Genomic DNA, 25,638 nt, shown 5'->3' on the forward strand with positions numbered 1-25,638 from the left:
TTTGCCACAAAATACATTTATTGTGTCCTTGTCAGTGCTGCTCTGACAAATGAATCAGTACAATAGGTTAGCAACTTAAAAAGATACATGTCATTTCTCACCAGCGTGGTAATAACTGTGCGGTTCTTGAGGTAGATAAATGTATAGTTTCGCTATTAGTAGAGACACCGCTGCAGTCAGAGATGCACAGACTCAGGTAGGCTAATTCACATATGCTGCTCATTCTCTCTCTCTCTCTCTCTAACTGTATTAGTCTGCTATCAAGGCTCAAGCCTCCATTACTAGTTCTGAAATGATGTTTTGGAATCAGCAAAAGAGGCTTGGGATGAGATGTGTAAGAAATTATTCCCACACACAAGAGTTTTTTAGGACAAAACCCTGACAATTGTCTTGAAATATGACATCTGAACAGTGTCTTGAGGTGTGGTAACCGCAGTATAAGCAGAATATTTGACACCGGCTGTTGAATTCTTAGAAAATAATGCACACCCGAGGTGTAACAGCATTACCACCGAGGGTGTGCATTATTTTCTAAGAATTCAATGGTCCGGAGTCAATTATTCCTTACTCAGTTCATGTGCCCTCTTGCAACGACATCTCTTCTCTGATGACTTGTTCACGGACGAGAGGGCGGGACATCCTGTCACACATGAGATCACAACAATAGCAAACGAAAACAATCCGATGATCCAATCAATTACTTATGGACAAAATCACGTCCCACTTTACATTTTTTCTTGTTCAAGAAGCCGTTTCATTTGGATACACATCACACTAGGGAAGAAAAGACTATCACAACTTCAGTTTCATATAGACTTTAATTTTTACTTGTAATGAGGGGTGGTGTATTAAACCATAATCCCGGTTTAGTCGCTAGAGGGCGTCAAATCCACACAGTTGTATTTCTGACAATGTCAGTGATATACAGTAAAAAAAAAACTATGATCCCTCAGAGCTGTCTGTGTGTGTGTGTGTGTGTGTGTGTGTGTTATAGGTCTGCTAGGGGAGACTTATTCTTTTGATCTTTTTGTTAATTGTTTATGTGACCTGATTCAGCTACCATTAATTCTGATGCTGCTAGATTTAATTGGTGTGTGTGTGTGTGTGTGTGTGTGTGTGTGTGTGTGTGTGTGTGTAGCCTACATAAACAAGACAGTGAGGGTAAGATATGAAAAGAGAGAAAACCAGCATGAGATTTCAACAGTCATTAAGCAAATGAATCCTAAGAGAGGGTCACATTCAGCAGCTGTCTTATTCTTTAAAAAAAGATATACACACAGTAATGGAGCGAGGGAGAGATGGAAAGAAAGAGTGAGAGAGGGGTTGGGCACAATTGGGACAGTTCCCTCCTTCCCAGCAGGGGAGTGTTTGAAAGAAAGGAGTGAATGATAAGAGACGACTGAAGGAGAGAGAGAGAGAGATCATAAAGAGTTAAAAGATGCAGAGAGAAGCAGAGGGCAAGACAATAACAGAGTGAACAAAACAGAGAGAACGGAGCAGAAAAAAAGAAATACCAGCAATATTATAAACACAGAAGACAGACCAAGAGAAGAATTTGCTGCAACACTGACCTAAGCAGGATTATATTACACTGCACTGCACTGCGTGCACACACACACACACACACACACACACACACACACAAACACACACACGCACACACGAGAGGTGTGTGATGCTGACATCAGGTAGACACCATTTGTGTCTGTGTTATTTCTGAGCAGAGGACGCAGAGAGTGTGTGTGTTTAATCCTTGCTAGAGTCACATAGTGTGTGTGTCAGACAGCCATGAGGAGGATGCTGGCTCTCTTTTGCTTAATTTCACTGGCGGCACCTCTAACGGACGCATGGAGACCATCACAACCACGACTGCACTTCCAACACTCAGGTGAGGCAACTGACTTTTCTATCATGCTCTTTTCTATCATCTCCTAACCTTCACACAAACCTTTCCGCATTTAACATTTTAATCCAGACATTATTTAGTATGTTCACTTTCTCCCACAATGTGGATGATATATAACATATATTTCAAATCATTAATAAAGCTTGGGTCATTTAACATATGCACTAGTAACACATTACCATAATATGTTCTGTTGGTCTGCATATTTCATAGTGCAACATTTAGGTGAGACAACTGACTTTCCATTGACTTCTGTTGCTTTTTCTATTGAGCTGTTGGTATTTTTATCTCTTAAAGGGATAGTTCACCCAAAAATGAAAATTCTGTCATCATTTACTCACCCTCAAGTTGCTACAAACCTGTATGAATTTCTTTCTTCTCCTGAACACAAATAAAGATATTTTGAAGAATGTCGACAGTTGATGGGCCCTGTTGACTTCCATAGTATGGAAAAAAAAAATGCTCTAGAAGTCAATGGGGTCCCATCAACTGTTTGGTTACCGACATGCTTCAAAATATCTTATTTAGTGTTCAGCAGGAAAAAAAGAGAAAAGACATTCATACAGGTTTGGAACAACTTGAGGGTGAGTAAATGATGACAGAATTTTCATTTTTGGGTGAAATATCCGTTTAACCCTCACACAAACATTTCTGCATTTAACATTTTAATCCAAACATTATTTAGTAAGTTAATTAAGCCATATTTCTCCTACAATGTAGATGATTTCAGGTTTTATTATTATTATTATTAATGCAATTTAAATAATAGTAATAATCTTTATTTTTAAATAATGATAATAAGTATTATTATTATTATAAACTAATGATTTATTATTTTAAATAATTAAGAAGGCTTGGGTCATTCATCATATGCATTATGCTGCACCACATTTCCATTATGAAGATGTTCTATTGGTCCGCATAGTACATAGCGACTTTCTATTGAGCAATTTGAATTCTATCTCCTAACCCAAACCTCTCTGCATTTAACATTCTAATCCAGACATTATTTGTATGTTCATTAAGCTATTTTCTTTCCACAAACCTATATGATTTTAGATTTTACTATTACTTGTGGACCCACATACACAAAAATATTCAGTCTTTCTTTGCTCCACACACAAACTCTTTCTCTCTTTTTACCCTAATGCCATCTGTAATCAGCTATGGTTTGACAGGACTATATCATGTGTGACATTGTGTAGACTGAAACTGGTTGTGTTTCTCCATGACCTAGAAAACCCTGCACAGATACAGCCATTCATCCATCACACCATTCTGCCTATCAGAGACAAAGAAAAGTGTATGTGAGGGAAAATATTGTGTATTATGTATAAAGTGGTTGTGTTTTAGAAAGTTCTAGAAGTAATACATATCCTAATTAATCCGTGTATGTCTGTATGTATGTGTGTGTTGTGTTTACTTGGATTTCTTAATTACCCAATTAGCCTTTCATTCACGCAGACTCTCAAAGGGTATGAACATAAGTGTGTGTTTGTGTAAGGGAACGTCTGGTGGTTGATTATTATACAGCTCATTTTGGCTTGATTTCCCTGATGAGATGATAAATGACAGCTCTTGAGTAGCACACACACATACTAACAACAGTTTTGTGGCATTGCATAAGGGAAATTATATATGCAGTAATATATCCAGCAAATCCTTCAGTTCAGCTCTATAAAATCTATTTTCCAGCTGGTCTGCTTTGATTGGTCAGTTTGCAGTTGATTGGCCTTCAGTAGGTGTGATTGATTGAACATGAGCATCAATCAATTAGCCACTCTAAGCTCTAGCAGTATGTGTGTGTATTTGAGTGCTATAATTATGATGTATACTCATATTTTGCTCAGGTCAAAGGTCATAGTTAGTAGGTCTGACTGAGAGAGTTGAGAAATACCAGAACACAGCAGTGTGTGTGTTCGCCCAGTTTATTTTAACTGTGTTTATGCATGATCCCTGAGCCTTGTGTTTCCCTGTCACAGACTTATGGTCGCACCTGTTAACATTTCCACCACACACATATGAACATGCCAACTGGTGGACTGAGCAGTAAAAGCTGATAACTCAATTTGCACAGGAAGTGTGTACTGGTTGTTCTTGCGTGCCAGTAGCGCTATGAGAGAATATGTGCTAAATGAAACACACCCTAACTTTCATTCACACTTAAAGTGTGCTTGCGAGCAAGTTTTTGAAACAAATTTCCCAATTCAATTCTGATTCACAAAGTCTTGATTTGATTCCCATTAAAATTCAGTTTAATTTGAATTTGATTTATTGTGAAAAACAAACAAACAAAAAAACCAATCTTTTTTTTTTTTTTTTTTTTTGAAAAATTGTTGCTGGGGTTGTGCTTGTACTCCTGTGGATCGATGTATATATAATGTTTCTTAGCTGTATCACACGCCACACATTTGCACTAATCAAATAATCCCACATCGGTCCCTCTCATGACTGAGGTAATCTAATGTTCAGATACACTCACAGCTTGTGTGTGGTTAGATATACAACACTAGGTCTGTATGTGGCTAAATATAGCCTCAGCTGGTCATAGAATGATGGACAGAAGGGTTTGTGACTCACTTTGCGTTCATATGTGTCTGTTAAAGAGAGTAAAATGACAGTTGTAGTTGTACTAATGGTATAAGACCATCAGAATGTCTCACTGTTTGTCTAATTTAGTTTATGGCCAAAAAGGTCATGAGTCAAACTGATTACAGACTAAGGATAAGGGATTCTAGACCACCTAGTCATGAAAACTCACTTCCTGTTAAACACATCAGGAGACAGGTGGAATACCAGCCCATAATCCATCTGAGTGATTTTAGCACACACACACCCTTGTTGCCACAGCAACTGCCCCCAAGAAAGGGGGCAATGAGTAGGACCGGTGCCACTGAGAAAAAGCCAGGAATGTGTGTGTGAGGTTGCAGGCTGTGACAGATTGTGTGCATGTCCCTCGTGACAGCTGAAATATTTTAGTGCGTGTGGGTGAGAGAATATTTTAAAGACACGCAAACCGTATAGAACAACCAACGTGATATGTGTGTGTTTATATGTTCTTTTTTAGTGACTGGATTTTTGGTGTTTTAAGATATTATCTGATGCACTCTCACTGTAATTAATTCATTTTCCATTATTCTCAGGGCATATTTTCAATCTTTTTGTCTATTCTATTCATTTCATGGGTTATTTTATCTCTCTGTCTGTCTCATCAGCTGTTCAGATTTTTGAACAGGTTATTCTGCCCAAAGGTGAGACTGTCTGGTCCACATATGAGTTTATATGAGTTCATTGTGTTAAGAAAATGTACAAAATACAATGTTACTCTGGTAGAGAGTTTTAAATGTATTTAAAGGGATAGTTTCAAGGCAGTATGAGCAAAAAATTTGTATCACAGTATTTTTTTAAAGATTTTGGCAGGTTTATGGCAAAATTTTGTTCTTTATATAGGTTTATTGTGGCTTATTTTACTGTCAGGAGTACATTAAAATGTTATTTATGTATAAGGCCTATTAAAGTATTATTAAAAACATTGTAATGTCAAATACAAATTTACTTTGGAAAATCAATTTATAAAATGAACAATTTAGTTAATCTTTTAAAATGTAATCAAATAAAAAAAAATCAAGAAATCAAAAAAATCAAGTTTACTTACTGTTTACTTACTGTTGTTTAAATTAAAGTGTATTAAAACTTGTGTGATAAAATAAAAATAATGTTTTAATAAAGTGTATTATTATTATTACTTTAAAAAGTACTTTCTACTGTGCAATAGTAATATGTTTCTTTCATAATTTCTTTAAATCTGACTGAACTTTTATTTTGGCGTGTTGTAATGAAGACCTTTGAGTTTCTGTGTTTTAAAGGGTTAGTTCACCCAAAAATGAAAATAATGTCATTTATTACTCACCCTCATGTCGTTCTACACCCGTAAGACCTTCGTTCATCTTCAGAACACAAATTAAGATATTTTGATTAAATCTGATGGCTCAGAGAGGCCTGCATTCACAGAAATGGTACTTCCTCTCTCAAGATCCATTAAGGTACTAAAAACATATTTAAAACAGTTCATGCGAGTTCAGTAGTTCTACCTTAATATTACAAAGCGACGAGAATACTTTTTGTTCGCCAAAAAAGACCAAAATAACGACTTTTCAACAAATATAGTGATGGGCAGATTTCAAAACACTGCTTCGGAGCTTTACGAATCGAATCAGTGATTCGGAGCGCCAAAATCATGTGATTTCAGCAGTTTAGCCGTGTTTTGAAATCTGCCCATCACTATATTTGTTGAAAAGTCGTTATTTATTTATTTTTTTTGGAGAACAAAAAGTATTCTCATCGCTTTATAATATTAAGGTAGAACTACTGAACTTGCATGAACAGTTTTAAATATGTTTTTAGTACCTTAATGGATCTTGAGAGAGAAAGTACCATTGCTGCGAATGCAGGCCTCACTGAGCCATCAGATTTAATCAAAATTTCTTAATTTGTATTCTGAAGATGAACGAAGGTCTTACGGATGTAGAACGACACGAGGGTGAGTAATAAATGACATTATTTTCATTTTTGGGTGAAATAACCCTTTAATAAATTGTATTATTATTATTACTATTATTATTTTTTTTCTTTAAGTACACTCTACTGTCCAATAGTAATACATTTCTGTTATAATTTCTTCAAGTTAAACCAAAACTTTTAAAACTTTTATTTTGACGGGTTGTCGTGAAGAACAACTTGTTGTCGATAGAACTGAGTGTCTGTGTAAATGATAAAGCGATTGTTTTTCTTGAATGAAATGGTGAAATGCTCGTGAAGTGACTCAGAGCAGATCTGGAGATGAAGTTCATAAGTTCATGTCCTCATATAGTGAGACTGTAGATGCTGATAACACCACGACCGTCACGCATTCTTTAGTAGATGAAACTGCGGCGTTTATTACGCAGAACGTGCAGACTTCAGGTTTCAATAGCAGTCGTTTTGAGCTTTAATATTCACGATTTTATTCAATGTATAGTACTATTTTTGAAATTCCGTGACATTCCGCTTTATACAGTAAGTTCTATTTGTGACTGGATTCCGCGCGCGTTTTCTGCATTCCGGAAATCATAGGTCTCCATGGTATTTGCCATGTTAAAGAGAGTTAGTTGGGTGGATTATTTATTGTTGTGTTAAAAAGTTATAAACATTAGTAAGAAGCGTATGCACTTAATAGAGGTCCCCACTGAATAGTTGCAGTGTTATTGTTTCAGCTAAACACATGGCAGTATTTATTTGCAGAATACTATCATCATTTACTCACCCTCGCGTTGTCCCAAACCTGTGGCTTGGCTTTCATCTTCCATAGAGCACAAAAATGATTTGAAAAATAGGCAACTTGCTACTCTTTCCATGCAGCCTAGAGCTTTCAGGATTTAAAAGGATGCAAAAGTGCCATAAAAGCCTCATAAAAGTGGTCCTTATGAATCATACACTATATTCCAAGTCTTCTGAAGTCATATAATAACTTTGTATGAGAAAAAGATGCAAAGATTAAGCCATTATTCACTGACAATCTCCTCAAGTGGGCTGTTAACTTTTGTAACGATCATTTGAATATGCAGTTATTTCCAGTAAATAACGTTTTAAATTTCGGTCTATTCCAAAGCCATCGTATATTTTCAGAAGACTTGGGATATAGAATGTGAGTCATAGACCATTTTATGATACTTTTATGGTAATTTCTTGTCATTTTAGAGCTTGACAGCCTCATTCACTAAATATATTGTAAAAATTGACCAGGATATTCTTTGCAAATTCACCTTCTGTGTTACATGGAAGAAAGAAAGCCTCTTTCTCTGTTTTTTCCCTTTCCCATATAAACAATAAAGCTAAATTGCATTTTCTTTATTGGCCTGTCAGATATATATGATTTGTGATGGAAAACAGAAATGCTGCACATAAGCTGATCTCAGATCAGCCAAGAGGGTATCAATCATAACAGAAATGTATAAAATAACCTGTTCTCTTTCTTTCTCTTCCTCAGAGCTGGTGAAGAGCGGCAGGCTCATGTCTCTCTCTGTGCCTGCTGGGGATCTGAGCTCTCTGCTGCCGGATGAAGACGGTCGTCGCCTTTACATTGGTATGAAGGACCATCTGCTGTCGACCAGCCTGGATGATATTACTCAAATCCCCCGCAAGGTATGTACACACCCACACACGCTGTTTCTCTTATATTCCTTATATTCTTAAGCAAGGGACAGTTAACTCGAAAATTTAAATCCTGTCATCATATACTCTCTTGCTTTACAAAAGCAGAAGTTTAACAGAATGTTCAGCGCCTCTCTTTTCCATACAATGAAAGTGAATGTCAATCTCAGAAAAATACAAACAACTTGTTTCTCACAGAAAAATATCAAATGGCTTCAGAAGACTTTGATCATATATAAATCATATGGACCGATGTTATGGTATTTTTTTGGTATTCTTTTTTTTTTATTTTGGCGCTAGACAGTCCCTGGTCACCATTCACTTCCATTATACGGAAAAGAGAAGCAACTTGAGGATTAATAAATGAAAATAATTTTATTAAAGGGATAGTTCACTCAAGCTATGAGGCCCTGTGAGTGTATTTGTGCATGTGTGTGTAAGAGTATGTGTATGAGCCCATCCCTGCCTGTCTACATAACTAAGTCTGTATTCATAATGATTTCATCTAGTAATGCCAGAGTGGCATTCAACTGTAATTCCTCACATGTTATATGATGAAATCAGCATATGCATCGACATTTAATATGAATAGAGAAGCTTTTATACATACTTGTGCACCAAATTCATATCTGTGTGTGTACTGTATTTCAGATACACTGGCCTGCAAATCCAGACCGGATCCAGGAATGTATAATGGCTGGAAAAAACCTGCAGGTAAAACATGATTTTATGTACCACAGCTTATTTAGACAGCTATTCTTGAAGTGTCTAATCACAAACAAATTAAATCATTTAAATCCTCACTGTATGGAGAGTTTATTAGTTCTGTCTGTACTGAAGCTTGGTCGACATCACAAGCAGGCTTTGTTCATGTGTGATAGTTTCCTGTTTATGTAACAGATGGACTGTGCTAACTTCCTGCGTGTGTTAGAGCTTTATAACCAAACACATCTTTACGCATGTGGAACTGGAGCGTTCAACCCTCGCTGTGCCTTCATCCCTACCAACCTCTTCCTCAGGGTAAGGAAGGACTACATTTCCCAGCGTGCACCTAATATTATTTTATTAAAGTGGTTGTAATGTACTTAATTATTTTTATTTCTAAAACTAAAAATGTGTTACATGCATATACAAACAAGAAAAACAAATAAATAAATAATTAAAATCTTAAAATGTTTAATAAAAAAAGTGTTACATACAAATTAAAACAAAAATAAAATAAAACATTTTTTTTTTACTGTATTGAAATAACTCAAATGTAGTTCCAAACATCCTTAAACAATTAATGTGTATAAACAAAAATAAATCATTTGAACTGTAAATAATGTAAAGAGTTTTTCAGGCCGAGGAGCAAACACTGCCGTATGAAGACACTGAATCAGGGAAGGGAAAATGTCCGTACGACCCTCACCAGAGAACAGCTACCGCCATCGTAGGTAAGACAGTGTGTTTATAGTTTATCGGTAGTTTATCTGTTTGTGTAAGAACATGCCAGTGTTACGCTGATCCAAATCTTTTTTTCAGACGGTGAGCTGTACGCTGGCATCTCATCTGACTTTCTAAGTCATGATACGGCTTTTATTCGGAGTCTGGGGGAGCGACATGTGATTCGCACTGAACAATATCACTCTACATGGCTGCAAGGTGATACATGTGCAACCACACATACACCTCATCTAGCACAAAACACTTAGACTTACGCTTACAAAAATACACACACAGCACGTTGTTGACAACAATTAAGGATGCACTGTGCTCTATAGGTTAAACACAAGAAAATACCATATTGTTTACACAATAAGAGATTTATGTGTTAGTTAACTTTATTTTTGTCTCTCTCCAGGCGCTGAATTTGTACATGTTGCAGCGATGTCAGAGAGTGATAATGAGGAGGATGATAAGGTCTACGTGTTCTTCACTGAGCGCGCTCAGGAGGCAGAAGGGGCTGCTGGGAAGGTCCTCTATTCTAGAGTCGCCCGCGTCTGTAAGGTATCTATCAGTATGTTCCTACGTGCCTAACTGCACTTGTGTGGCCACTGTGTCCCCATCTCTGTGAATCTGATAGGACGTGCTGTCTGTTTCTTTGGTTGATTTCTGTCGTTTTCATATGAAATAATATTTTAAGAAGATAATTAAAATATACCTAATTTTTATTAAAATAAAATGCATTACATGCAGATCCAAACAGAAATGTAAAATTTGCCTACTAGATTACTACGGAAGCTTGTTTCCACTTTGGAATAAAAATAAAAGGTTGTTGCAAGTTTACAGTACATCTCACAATTCTCAAAAAAGAAGTCAAAATTGTGAGTTGTAAACTCGGAATTGCAAGAAATAAAGTCAAAATTGTGAGATAAAAACTAGCAATTCTGAGAAAAAAAATCTGAATTGTGAGATAAAAATTCACAATTACCGGTTGCACTTTAATTTACAGTATGTGTACTTACATGTACTTACAGTGTACCTATTAAAATACTGAGTGATATAAGGTAACTACAGGGGTTAAGGTTAGGTTTAAGTGTAGGTTCAGGGTTAATACCTAGTTATTACCCAGTTATTATAATTTCTGTAATAAGCACATTGGTAAAGTGATGGCATCAGATGGTAATGCCATAATACTGTCATATGTATGTCATAGAAAAGAGTGATTACCATATTCATGCACTAGAGTATCTACATCAAAGAACATGCCCAAAAACACTGTTTTAGCATGGTACATGTCCAAAAAACATGGTACTAGCAGGGTACATATCCAAAAAACATGATATTTCCTTGGTACATGTCAGAAAATCATGATATTAGCATGGTACATGTCCAAAAACATTGTATTACTATGGTACATATCCAAAAACATGATATTAGCAGGGAACATGTCCAAAAAACGTTGTATTACCATGGTACATATCCAAAAACATGATATTAGCAGGGAACATGTCCAAAAAACATGGTACTAGCAGGGTACATATCCAAAAAACATGATATTTCCTTGGTACATGTCAGAAAATCATGATATTAGCAGGGAACATGTCCAAAAAACATTGTATTACCATGGTACATGTCCAAAAACATGGTATTAGCAGGGGAACATGTCCAAAAATCCATGGTACCATCTCCAAGTAATCAGTATATATGGTACTTTTTTGTTAAAGAAGACTAGCAGGAAAGGGATACTAAATCAGTGTGTTTATCTCTCTTTTTCCTCTCTTTCTAGAATGATATTGGTGGTCAGCGTAGTTTGGTTCATAAATGGAGCACCTTCCAGAAAGCTCGTATTGTTTGCTCCGTACCGGGACCTGACGGCATACACACACACTTTGACAAACTCCGTGAGTAATACACATGCCGCATGAAATGCCACACAAACATTTCAATCTCACATGATTAACTAACCAAAGTTTAAGCTAATCTCTCAAATTAAATAAGGCTTTGAGATAACCTTGTACATTTTTTTAGAATATAATTTATACTGTTGATACTGAGTGTGTGTCATATATGCCTAAACGTCCGTGATTTATGAAAAAAAGTTTATCAGTACACTCACACACACACACACACACACAAGCCACACACAGACTCAGACACACACTCAGACAGAAACCGGTTTCTTATCAATCAGTCTGTGTAAACAAAGTCCTCGCATAGAATAAACAATTTTTGAATCCTCAGTCTGACTGAACTTTTACTATAATCTCATGCTCATATTATATCTATAAGATATACACATTAAAACACATACATATTCAAATGTTCATCTCACTTATCAGATGACTACATTGACGATAGCACATCCCCTAAACAATTTTACACAATTATGATATAAAACACACACCCTGCGATAATCAGAAATCAAGAATAGCTTCCATATCTGACTGGATCTTTATCAAATCTGCAAGCAGCTCTGAACAGAACTATTCATTGTCCAGCACCATGGTAATCTTTAAACAGCTACGTTTACGCAACGTGTTCAACTCAGTGCATGTCCAGTTATGTTCAAGTGTTGTGAAATGTGTTTATTTCATGGCCTCCCAAAGTTTTTAGAACATGCAAAACAGCTTTGTTCTGATTGGCGAACACTTCCATGTTTTCTTTGAATTGTGAATGTGAAAAGTGTTAATGATTTTATAATATAAACATGCTGTAATGCTAATATGCATCTCATCTTAGCTGTACTTTTGCCCTATGGTGGTAATCTATAAGAATTCTCTTCTATATCATGTTTACATTGTGCTCCACGGCCCCTAAACAACTACAACTCCCATAATCTCCCCCTACATCAGGGACCCTCATGTTGCCATGGTTATGATGAGCCAGACCACACTGCAGACAGTAAATGTTAATCAAGAATAGTGAGGTTATAGATTATAAGAAGAAACATGCATTAACTGACAATCAGGTGCGAGTTAAGAACTATGAGGTTGCTGGAAGAATAGAGTTAGAATTGTATAGAATTTTATGTTTTTATGAAATATGGAACAGATGAAGCTTGATTAGATCTTGAAATTGACTGGTGTGTTTTTTGGTATTTGAGACTAAAGGTACTTCAGAATGTCACGGTCTGGTGTAAATAAGTTTAGATAATGTCTGTGTTTGTGAGTGTGGAGGTGATGCTGCTAGTTGTTGTGGCTCTGATTTTGAAACTGTTGATTTGAATTGAATTCTTGTTATGTATGTTCTGTGTTGAATTTTAAATAATGTGTGGTTGATTGATGAATGGCTGTATTTATTAGCTGAAATTCAGATGGATTGGTCTTGTGTTTATGTGTGTGTTTGTGCGTGTGTGTGTGTGTGTGTGTGCATGCATGTTCAAATTTTGGGGTTGGTGAGATGTTTTTGAAAGAAAATTCACCAAGGCTGCATTTATTTGACCAAAAATACTAAATACTGTAATATTATCACAATTTAAAATACAGATTTTCTATGTGAATATATTTTAAAATGTAAATTATTCCTGTAATGGCAAAGCTGAATTTTCAGCATCATTACTCCAGTCTTCAATGTCACATGATCCTTCAGAAATCATTCTAATATACTGATATTGTCATAGTGAGGAGGACATCTGATAATTATATACATATTGACTGTTTAATGTCAGAAATTATGACACAAATTGATAGAACACGAGTTAACACCTGAAGAGGGAAATTATTCCTTATGTTTATGGGTCATTGACGAATAAGGTTTTTAAAAGTGTAAAAAAAAACATAATGGAGATATAATTAATTTTGTCTTATTAAGTGTAATTTAGGTTTTATTAAGTGTTAACAATGAGATTATGTGGTTTTTATAATCAATTAACTCTGCTTTCGTCCTTTTTTACAAGATGGAAAAAATTTGTCACCAAAAAGTCATTTGGTTTAACCAAAATTTTGGTTATACCGAATTATGATGTTTTGCTAACAGGCTGATATCTAGTTTGTTAGCTTGCTAGCTAGCTAGAAAAAGGACATTTTATATTTAGTACTAATATTATATTAAGTTTTTAAAATATTACAGCATTTTTCATGTTTTATAGCGGTTGTACCGAAAGACCTGATATTTCGGGACATGCGTAAGTGAAAACATGAATTTTTCAAATAGTTAAAAGAGAGTTAGTTATTTTGCTTCATGACCATGTGGTCCTTTGCAGATGTCTGAATAATGTCACATCATGTCACTTGATATTGATCGCATGACTTGATCCAAAATGGGCCCTTTATATTGGTTACTCCGAATGACATCAGTGAAATTAATTTTTCCGGACATTCTTTCTCATAACAAAGCAACGACTTCAACACATAATTTTAATACCACTTTGCACTATGTTGATATATGATGTTATAAAATCATGCCAGAATAAAAAAATATATATACATTTATTATATTTTAAGATATTTTAATCACAAATGAAGTGGCTGTATTGACCTTTGGACAGTTAAACCAAATGATCTTTTGACACTTCAAAATCTTTAAAATACTTTCATATGTAGCAAAATATAATTAAAACCTTTTGGATTCAATAAAAGAGATCTAGTTGTACTACCTTACATACTTTGGATGTCATATCTTTGTTTTTTTTATTTTTATTAAGGCCTTTGGACAAAAAAAAAATGACCCGTCACGTCATTGACCCTTATAAACATTTTATCGGACCTCTAGACCCAATTTTCTTGAATCCACCCTTGAATGTTTTGCATTTTTGAACCTCATGATGATGAATATATCTTAAAATGAGTGTGCCAGTGCATATGCCATTTGTCTTGGTGGTCTGCTGAATGTTTTGAAGACCGTCAGTATCTGTGTGTGTGCATTTTCACGTCTACGGTGGCACCCCCATCCTGTTTCCACATAATCTACTGGCTAACTCTAGATGGGGGTGAGGGAGGACAGCAGAGAGCAGGAGAATCAGAGGTTAGGAGGGATAAGAATGGATAGGGGCAGGATAGAGAAGTGTCAACATGTGCAGGACAGACAAAACTATCTGTACTCAAGGAGAACAAAAGCTTTTGTTGGAGGAAATTGACACAACTATAGCGTCCCCGCAAAAGTGAAAGAGAAGAAGAGCCAGAGAATAGGGGGTGGTGAAAACAATCTGAGAAGGAGGAGAGGAGAAAGAAATGGAGGATGGGTGGGACAGAAATGAGGGATAGTAATGGGAATGAGAGGGAAAGAGGGAGTGTGAATACTTAATAAAAGGGATTCTGTTGGTTTGTGTGTAAGATATGAGGGGAAAACAGAGTGTCTGTGTGGTTTACCGCAGAGCGGTGTGTAATTAAGGTTTCAACCATTTTATAGTGCAGATCTAGTTTATGTTCTCGGTTTTCAACAGTTTACGAGAGTCAGTAAATTTGTAGTAGCATGTCCTCTGTAGCATGGATGTTTAATACTGTGGTTTCCAATTGGTGGGTTGTGCCCCTTTTTTTTGTTGATGTCAAGGGCTGTGTGTCCGATTAAACTCCACAGTATTTTTGATTGGGGTCGCTAAGATATTTAAAAATTTTTTGAAAGAAGTCTCTTATGCTCACCAAGTGGCATTTATTTGATCAAAATTACAGTAAAAACAGTAATATTGTGATATATTAATACAATTTAAAATAACTGTTTTCTATTTTAATATATTTTAAAATGCAACTTTTTTAAAAATGTTACTCCAGTCTTCAGTGTCACATGATCCTTCAGAAATCATTCCAATATGCTGATTTGCTGCTCAAAAAACATTTCTTATTATTATCAATGTTGAAAACAGTTGTGCTGCTTAATATTTTTGTGGGAACTGAAAAAAAGTTGAAAGAACAGTTTTTGTTTTGAAAGAGAAATCTTTTGTTACATTAACAAATTTCTTTACTGTCACTTTTGATCAATTTAAGGTGTCTTTGCTGAATAAAAATATTATTTTTATTCTTTTTTAAATCTTACTGTCCCCAAATGGTAGAGTATTTCATGTTAATCGTTTTGCATATTGTTGGGTCTAATAAGTTCATGGCCATTCGGATGTTACATTTTGGTTTACTTTTTATAGTTTAACAACAATTTTGGCTTTGTTTTGAGCTGCACTAGGGCATCCACTGTAAAATCTGGGTCCTGAAGAAAAACCAGTTGAGAACCTCTATCTTAACATGTGTGTTTGATTTGATAAGGCTTTTGATTATATCTGACATGGCTGGAATGTGAGAATGCAGAAATGAACTAGCGTACCCTCAACACCACACGTTCATTGTGAAGACGTGTGTGTGTGTGTGTTTTTGAGCAGAAATGAAACCACGAATTTGCTGCGTTACATACGTTTATTTGTATGATAAAGAGAGTGTGACCAGGTAAATACTCTTTTCATGAGTTTATACAGCCTTGAGAGGAAACCAGAGACCACACACACTCACTCTCTCATTAGCATTGACTGAAGCGCACACAAAGCATGCTTAATATTCTAACCCTGTTTTCTGTTTTTCTGTAGAGGATATTTTTATTCAACGTGGTAAGGACAAAATGAACCCCCTCATCTATGGGCTCTTCACCACTACCAGGTGAGTCTTATACACTGATCTGGTATCAGATGTTAAACCAAGAGCAAGAGCTGACATTAAAAAAGGAAATTTCTGTCATCATTTACTCACCCTCAAAACATTCCAAACTTGCTTGACTTTATTGTGAAAAAAAAAAAAAATTGATCAAAAGTGACAGTAAAGATATTTATAATGTTGCAAAAGATTTCTGTTACAAATAATGTTCTTTTGAATTTTCTATTCATCAAAGGATCCTGAAAAAAAAATGTATCACGGTTTACACAAAAATATTAAGCACTACAACTGTTTTCAACATTGATAATAATAAGAAATGGTTCTTAAGTACCAAATTAGCATATTAGAATGATTTCTGAAGGATCACGTGACACTGAAATAATGGCTGCTTTGCCATCACAGGAATAAATTACATTTTAAAATATATTAAAATAAAAAACAGTTCTTTAAATGGTTATGATATTTCACCACTTTTTACTGTATTTTTGATTAAATAAATAAAATTTTTAAAAAACAAATCAACATAGTAAATATATATAGTGACTAACAGAACAACATAGTGAATATATGGTTACACTTTATTTTAAGGTGACAGTTACATTGTACTTACTCATATAAGTATTGAGTAATATTAATTAACTAAATGTACTTACTATAGGGTTATGTTAGGGTTTGGTTTATGGTTAGTTACTTTTAATTATGCATAATTTACTGTTATTACTATAGTAAGTATATGTAGTAACGTGTAACTACGTCACCTTAAAATAGTGTTGTGAATAACACAACAACATAGTGAATATATATATATATATATAGTGAATAACAGAACAACTTTTAGCCTTTTCTGCACACAGAGCTCTTATTTGGCTTCAGAAGTCATATTCATAAGTGTAATGATACTTTTATGGTTCTGTCTTGTCGTTTTTTAAAGCTTAACTGCTCCTGGTCACCCTTCACTTTAATTGTATGGAAAAGAGTAGAGTAAAAATCATGAAAACCCTGTGTGTGTGTGTGTGTGTGTGTGTGTGTGTGTGTGTGTGTGTGTGTGTGTGTGTGTGTGTGTGGTTAAGGGTGTGGATAAAATTGCAGTATTACTGAGTCATACTTTCCAGCAGGTCTATGATGACATTAATGATGCACCCATGATGTTTAAAACACATTAGAAGTTGAACCAATTTTACATCAGCCATCTCAAATAACACATGCATTCATCTTCTTTGTGAAAATGTGTGTGTGTGTGTGTGCCCAAGTTTTTGGAGATGGTTGCTTAGGGTGGAGTGCACAATGAAGTATGGATACTAAAACAGCTGTTTGGAAAGAGTGACAGTGTTATTGCTCTCTGTTGAGCTGTTCCACTGAGTGTGTTAAATCTCTCAGAGACTCGTAAAGACTCCAGCTTTCACAGCAGTCCCAAATTCAATTCACTTTAGACCAGATGACACTGCCACTTTCATTTGTGCCACCAGAGCTGGGTTTTAATTGGATTTAAGCTGGGTGAAAAATGCATAGGAGAACTGAATAAAATGAATGCTGTTGCTTTGATACATTGTAATTGATTCCCATATGTTTCTAAATGATGCTGTCTACTTATAACTCTCAATCAATTAATAATTTATGTATCTGTTTTTATGTTTGTGTTGGTTTCCTCTCCCTACAGCAATGTCTTGAATGGATCTGCTGTGTGCGTGTACCGCATGCAGGACATTATTAGAGCTTTTAAAGGAAACTTCCTTCACAGGGAGGGACAACAGTACAAGTGGACAGAGTATACAGGCCGAGTTCCCTATCCCAGACCTGGCACAGTAAGTCTTTCCATACAATAAGCCAATAATTATTTTCGTTATGGCCAATATAACATTTTTTTACCATTTTGTCTAAATAAACAAAAAAAATAAAATCAATAATTTGAAATGCTAGATATTAATTTAGGCATCACAACAGTGTAATGTACATATAAAAATGGTTGTTCATTTTGAGATTTGCTAAAGATTTAACATTTAACAGTGTCATTAAATTATTAGTATTTTAAAAGATTTATAGTCAGTATGAAATGAAAATTCACACGATTATCTAAATGAATTTTATGAATGATTCATCCATGCATATGTTTCATTTTTTAAATATATTTCAATATTGACGGCTATAAAATCATGTAAGTAATTATTTTTAGACACTAATACTGAACTTCCTGTCAATACTCAGTGTCCCAGCAAGACATACGGAGGCTTTAAATCAACGAGGGAGTATCCTGATGACGTTATCTTCTTTAGCCGCACACATCCTTTAATGCAGGAGCTGGTGCATCCTCATGGGGGTCATCCTTTGCTGATCAGAGTGGGCGTGTCTTACAAGCTGACCCGCCTCCTTGTGGACAGAGTGGAGGCGGTAGATGGACAATATGACGTGTTGTTCATCGGCACAGGTGTGTGTTTGTGGTCAATATTAAAATAAATTGCAGGTTTACTGAATTTAGGATGTATATTATGTGAGATGTCCATATAGTTTTTAAATACTGTATGTGTATTGTATGTGTGTAACAACAAAATATTCCAAGGCACTCATGTGGTTAAGCATAAAATGCCTTTAATAAATTGAGTCATTAAAAAATTGATCAATGCGTTTCGGCTTAAGCCTTCCTCAGAATACACATCCATTTGTTCACACAAACATTCTTTTAACTATTTGCAATCATTGGAACATCAAAGCAGCTGGTTAAAATGTGGGAGTGGCTATAACCAACCAACTCCTATAGAGATGAAACATTGTAATAAATTCCAGTACACTATATATATATATATATATATATATATATATATATATATATATATATATATAGTAATTAATTGTGGAGGGCATTGTAATTGTGGAGGGCACTGTATATATATGTATGTGTATATATATATATATATATATATATATATATATATATATATACAGTGCCCTCCACAATTATTGGCACCCTTAGTAAATATGAGCAAAGGCGGCTGTGAAAATAAATCTGCATTGTTTATCCTTTTGATCTTTCGTTCAAAAAATTCACAAAATTCTAACCTTTCATCGAAGTAAAACAATTGAAAGTGGGGGGAAAAGCTCATTATGAAATGAATGTTTTTCTCCAATACATGTTGGCCACAATTACTGGCACCCCTAGAAATTCTTATGCGTAAAATATCTCTGAAGTATATTCCCCTTTATATTTACATTTTTTAGCACACCAGGGTGACTAGGAGCATGAAATTGTCCAGCCATGACTTCCTGTTCCACAGGAGTACAAATATGTGTAAACACAAAGGCCAAATTCCCTTAATCATTCATCACAATGAGTAAAACCAAAGAATATAGTTCTGATGCGCAGCAAAAGATTGTTGAGCTTCACAAAATAGAAAATGGCTATAAGAAAAAAGCTAACGCATTGAAAATCCCCATTTCCACTATCAGGGCAATAATTAAGAGGTTCCAATCAACTAAAAATGTTACAAATCTGCCTGGAAGAGGACGTGTGTCTAAATCACCCTAATGTGCGGTGAGGAGGAAAGTTTGAGTGGCCAAAGACTCTCCAAGGATCACAGCTGGAGAATTGCAGAGATTAGTTGAGTCTTGAGTCTCAGAAAGCCTAAAAAAATCTATCAAACAGCACCTACATCCCCACAAGTTGTTCGGGAGGGTTTCAATAAAAATCCTCTGCTCTCATCCAGAAACAATCTCCAGCATATTCAGTTGGAGGTTCTATGGTTCTATGGTCAGATGAAACAAAAAAAGAGCTTTTTGGCAGCAAACCCACCAGATGGGTTTGGTGCACACATGGATAAAAAGTACCCCATGCCCACGGTTAAATATACTGCTGGATCTTTAATGTTGTGGGCCTATTTTTCTGCTGGAGGTCCTGGACATCTTGTTCAGATACATGGCATCATGGATTCTATCAAATACTATCAGATAAACCTGACTGCTTCTGCTAGAAATCTTATAATGGGCCGTGACTGGATCTTCCATCAAGACAATGATCTAAAACAAACATCAAAACCAACACAAAAATGTGTCACTGAGCACAAAATGAAGCTTCTGCCATGGTCGTCCCAGTCCCCTGACCTGAACCCTAAAGAAAATGAGTGGAGTGAACTAAAGAGAAGAAGCACCAACATGGAGCTGGGAATCTGAAGGATCTGGAGAGATTCTGTATGAAGGAATGGTCTCTGATCTCTTGTCAGGTGTTCTCCAAACTCATCAGGCATTTTAGAAGAGGACTTAGAGCTGTTATCTTGGGAAAAGGACGTTGCGATAATTGGGTGCCAATAATTGTGGCCAACGTGAACTAGAGAAAAACATTTATTTCATAATGAGCTTTTCCCCCCATTTTCAATTGTTTTACTTCAATGATTGGTTAGAATTTTGTGAATTTTTTGAATGAAAGATAAAAAGGATAAACAATGCAGATTTATTTTCACAGCCACCTTTGCTCATATTTACTAAGGGTGCCAATAATTGTTGAGGGCACTGTATATATATATATATATAATTCATATCTGACTCTTGGTGATTCTACATGAGAATGCCCATGATTTTTCTTCTCCCAGTCTTCCCCTTTACATGGCTTTTGACTCACACACAAACACATTCACACCTACGGACAATTTAGCATCTCCAATTCACCTACACTGCATGTTTTTGGGATTGTGGGGGAAACCGGAGCACCTGGAGGAGACTCAAACAGACACAGGGAGAACCTTGCTGTGAGGCTACAGTGCATATATATATCCCTTAAAGGGATAGTTCACCCAAAAATGAAAATTATCCCATGATTTACTCACCCTCAAGCCATCCTAGGTGTATACAACTTATAATAACCAGCTTCCACCATAACTTGATTCGTAAGCATCAAGTTACGGTGGAAGCGTAACATCTGACGCGACGCATGACGTATTGAGGAACACGGAAGAGCAGAGGACAGAGCAAAACAAAACGCTGGTCACGAATTAGAAATCTAAAACAAGAATTTTAAAGAGAAATGTCAGAGGATTTCGATATAAGAGAAGAGGAGCTTGAGTTGAGCTTGTTGCCCAACCCTATTTGTTTGAACCGCGAGAGGCGTCTACTTTCACCTACTCCTATGTCATACGTCCGTAAGTCGACTTGCGAATAGATGTTTGTCGGAAGCTGGTTATTATAGTTTATAAAGTTTTAAATATGGATTTTTTTTTTTTTACAAAAACCCATCACTTCACTTCAGAAGGCCCCTTGGAGCTGTATGGATTACTTTTATGATGGATGGATGCACATTTTTGGGCTTCAAAATCGTAAATGCCCTTCACTACCTTTATAAAGCTTAAAAAAGCCAGAATATTTTTTAATACAACTCTGATGGTGTTCGTCTGAAAGAAGAAAGTCATACACACCTAGGATGGCTTGAGGGTGAGTAAATCATTGGATAATTTTCATTTTTTGGTGAACTATCCATTTAAGCATGTAAATTCAAAACGTCTCACGTTGTAAAAGACGTTTCAATCTATTCCCACCTCTTATAATACATGGAATAGTTTAAATTTCTATCACTTTAAGGGAGCTATCAGTACCATGACCCACCTCATTATAATGCCTTGCCATAGGACGCAACTAACATTTAGTGCGAATAGCATAATGTTCAACCACTCTCAATCTCAACTTCCTTTTTTTTTGACCTATATAAAATGTCCACATTCACATTCAAACCTTAAATTACATAAGAAGAATTACAATTAATGAAAGACTCAATTGGATACACTTCAAAGAGAACACATCATTGAAAGTTTTATGTGTGTGTGTGTATTCAGATTCTGGCCTGGTTCTGAAAGCGATTCACCTTCCAAAATCTAATGGACAAAATCAGGAGGTCACTCTGGAACAGCTGCAGGTTTTTAAGGTAAAACATCTGCAGCTTTAACATTCCAGATTAGGATGACCTTTTAAACTTTAAACATTAACTACTCATCTCCTGTCACTCAACAGAACAAGTCACCAATCACTGCCATGACGATGTCCAAGAAAAAGGTACAATGTTTATCAATGGAAGCACACATACACACACGCAAACTTACATGAATATGTACATGAACACTTTTATAAACGTTCCCATCCTGTCGCCATGGCAACATGAGAGGGTGGAAGATACTTAAAATTAAACTGAGAGTTTTCACACATTTTTTCCCATGAAAAATCTAGGATGGAAAGAGCGCTGTAATTCTGGAGCTGTATATGGGAATGTGGTTTAATTGTTTGGGTTTTTCTGGCCCAGTTACTGAAAAGAGCAGTAAACAGGCTCATATCATTGTGTGTGTTGTGTGTGTTTTGTCTCCAGCAGTGGCTGTTTGCTGGATCAGCAGAGGGTGTGGTTCAGTTGCGTCTGTTCCACTGTGATCTGTACGGCCAGGCCTGCGCTGAATGCTGTCTAGCTAGAGACCCGTACTGCACTTGGGATGGGCACTCTTGCAGCCCATACATGCCAACTGCACACAGGTGACACACATCTCACACTCAGGCATATTTTACCTTGATTACAACTGACTAAAAAATTTAAAAAACATCTTGTATGGGCAGCTTGTTTGATAGAATCCATTACATCCGCAGTTTCTCGTACATTGAAACCGGAAAGCTTTGGTATTTGGGATATCTGAAATATATCTGATCTGAAACATTCTTCCCTGTCTGCAGAAGAAATATTCGTCAGGTTATTGATGACGGCAACCCGCTGAACCAGTGTGTCAGACAGGGAGGTAAGAGACACGGACAACCAGACGTTTACTGTTGTTAAACATCCTGCTTAGAACAACACTGTCATTTTAATTTTTATGTGTTTTTATGTTTTTATTTATTTAAATCTGGGTGGAAACTAAAAGGTTGAATGAACTCGCATCATTTCAGCCATTAGAAAAACACTTACAGTTAACGTAAAGTAATTCATTTTATTTTTATCCAGCTGGTCTTCAGGTGGAGGCAGAGGAGAAGACACTAGTTGTTGCTGTAGGTAACAGCACCTACCTAGAGTGTCTACCCAAATCTCACCATGCCACCGTCACCTGGTATAAAGACATAGGCGAGAACAGCTTGGAGCAACATAAGGTACACCTACCCTCAAAATATGCATGCACACTTTAAAAACTTTATCAATATTGAGATGTCTCTAAATATGAACCCTCTGTCTTTCAGGTCACATCTGGGGAGCAGCTGGTTGTCATCGACAGGGGAATCCTCATTCCCCGGACTGAGCTCAATCATGGCGGCGTTTATCACTGTCAGCTAGAAGAGCATCAGTTCCGCTGGACAGCTGTTACTATTCGTTTAATTGTGTGGAGCCCTGCCCTGCAGCCCTTCCTTGGTCCTGCCCAGCCATGGTACCAGGATGTGATGACACTGATCAACCACAGCAAACTGGAGCGACGCTGCAAAGAACTCAGCCAACGTCACAACAACAAGGAATCAGCGAATCACAAGCATAACAAACAAGACAGAAAGAGAGCAGACCGGCACAGGCACAGAGGAGGGGGGGAGAAGGAGAAAGGGAAGGGGCGGAAGAACCGGAGCAGAATGCAGAGTTCAGCACAGAGGCTGCCGAGGAGCGCATAGACAGGTGTTTACAAAGCTGCTCAAAACAAATAAATACAACAAATCATGCAATATACGGAATGCATAGTACATTTATGCATACACACCATCATATTAAGATGTTTGCTCTGTTCCAAAACGAATCATGCGGCAGCAGTAAAGCTCAGTGGAAGAAAAATACATGCAAGATGGGGGATGAGAAGAGAAAAATGTTGATAAACTTACTTTTCATTCAAAGAGAAGTATCAGTATAAATTGTTCAAAAGCATTAAGGATGCTTTAAAGTGATCAAAAGTTACAGTAAAGACAGTTACAAAAGATTTATACTTCAAATAAATGCTTTTATTTTGAACTTTCTAGTCATCAAAAAATCTTGAAAAAAATTATATCACGATTTCCACAAAAATATAAAGCAGCGCAACTGTTTTCAACATTGATTACACTGAGCAGCAAATCAGCATATTAGAATGATTGCTGAAGGATCATGTGACTCTGAAGACTGGAGTAATGATGCTGAAAATTCAGATTTGCCATCACAGGAATAAATTATGTTTTAAAATATATTCAAATAGCAAACGGTTATTTTAAATTGCAATAATATTTCACAATATTACCGATTTCACTGTATTTTGATCAAATAAATGCAGCCTTAGTGAGCAGAAGAACATTAAATAGCATTAAAAAAGATCTTACCAACCCCAAACTTTCGAACAGCAGTATAATTAAAAATTGATTATTTTACCAAATATTATTTTACCAAATATTTCAAGTATTTTATGTTTATTAGAATATTGAGCTGTTTGCAACATGCTAATTAAAATTTCAACTTCGTTTGGATTGTGGTTTGTTTCAAATCGCATATTGAGTTCAATGATAGTTAGATTGCTGCCTATGTAGGCAGCGAGGCAGCTCACTATAGGTTTTGGAACAAAGCTAATATCTGAATCATGTGAAGGACTATCGCTAAGCTTTTTAAGAATGATCTGGAAAGGGTGTGGTCAAGAAAAGTGTTTACTTTAATATTAAAAACTAATTAATTATTTGAGAACTGTGTTAAGCATATCTGAAAAATCTTCTAAAGCAAGGGAGTGTCTCCAAATGATCTTCTGTTGAATAAAAGACAAATCTTCCAAAGTTAGGGAGCATCTGAAAAAAGTTCTTTGTTTTAAAAAGACTTCAGTGTTGATGGCACTTTTTCATCTGTACTGAAATGTATTGCCTTATTTATCTTTCATGGTATTTATTTTTCTCGTGATTTTGTGCTTTGTGTTTATACTGTCTTGCGTTTTAAGTGTAAAAATTGTACATGGTGTTCTTTTCCTTTTGTATTTGAATAAGGTGTAATTCTGTCTCTGATGTCACTCTTTAAGGTTTAGAGAGATTTATTTAAATTAATCAACAAAAGCAAACTCTCAGAAAAGTCCCAGAATGCAGCAGATCCTGTCGGATGATAAAAAAGCATATTTTTCTGAGGAACGATAGAGGCACAAAGGGTGTGTTTTATATTATTGAACTGAAACGCCAACTTCTTTTTCCTGCACATGGACACATGCATGAGTGCCAAGAAGTTTGGCACCCGCCCTGAAAGTGCCTCCATTCAGAAGGATGGAAAAATGATAAATAAATTAAGGAAAAAAGGATTTATAGGCTTTAAAGTACAGTAGAGACCGAGAGAAGAAGAGCAAATTAAAATGCGGTCAGGCCAACACCACATGACAGAGACAGAACCAGTGATCTGTGTATATGCTGGAGCGGCTTGGTTCACCAGGAGACTCAAACAAAAAAATGTTCTTAACAGTCATAGCATAAACAGAAAATGTAGAATTGATGTTTCATGTTTTATATGAAGAGGTAAATCCTGCCATCAGTGATTTGAACCTTGTGAATTGTGTGTTATAATTTTCTTTGTTTTGCCTTTTATTGTAAATCTGGTTTTTATTAATGGACTTTAAACCTTGAATAAAGTGTTTTGGAAGA

At 35.9% G+C, this 25,638-nt stretch overlaps 1 protein-coding gene across 2 annotated transcripts; it reads left to right on the plus strand.

Moving 5' to 3' along the window:
- Positions 1-1,138: 1,138 nt before the first annotated feature.
- sema3h (sema domain, immunoglobulin domain (Ig), short basic domain, secreted, (semaphorin) 3H) lies at positions 1,139-25,638 on the plus strand. Of its 2 annotated transcripts, none has more exons than XM_051903767.1 (17): positions 1,139-1,888; positions 7,932-8,086; positions 8,747-8,809; positions 8,996-9,115; positions 9,438-9,531; positions 9,620-9,739; positions 9,939-10,084; positions 11,307-11,421; positions 16,023-16,092; positions 17,744-17,888; positions 18,289-18,508; positions 21,894-21,982; positions 22,069-22,110; positions 22,421-22,575; positions 22,771-22,832; positions 23,036-23,178; positions 23,266-25,638. In XM_051903767.1, exons 1-17 carry the CDS (start codon positions 1,789-1,791, stop codon positions 23,680-23,682), a joined length of 2,256 nt encoding a protein of 751 aa, XP_051759727.1. In that variant the 5' UTR covers positions 1,139-1,788; the 3' UTR covers positions 23,683-25,638. The 2 variants fall into 2 exon arrangements, with proteins under 2 accessions (XP_051759727.1, XP_051759726.1); XM_051903766.1 differs by having other exon boundaries at positions 1,140-1,888; positions 22,418-22,575.

Source organism: Ctenopharyngodon idella, chromosome 8, assembly GCF_019924925.1.
Source record: "Ctenopharyngodon idella isolate HZGC_01 chromosome 8, HZGC01, whole genome shotgun sequence".
Classification (NCBI taxonomy): Eukaryota; Metazoa; Chordata; class Actinopteri; order Cypriniformes; family Xenocyprididae; genus Ctenopharyngodon; species Ctenopharyngodon idella.

Excerpts from the sequence above, each read along its gene's own strand:
- sema3h (XM_051903766.1), top strand. The coding sequence starts at position 1,789 with ATGAGGAGGATGCTGGCTCTCTTTTGCTTAATTTCACTGGCGGCACCT. Across the intron at positions 8,087-8,746 it reads TTACTCAAATCCCCCGCAAG|ATACACTGGCCTGCAAATCC; the intron begins GTATGTACACAC and ends ACTGTATTTCAG. Across the intron at positions 16,093-17,743 it reads GGGCTCTTCACCACTACCAG|CAATGTCTTGAATGGATCTG; the intron begins GTGAGTCTTATA and ends CTCTCCCTACAG.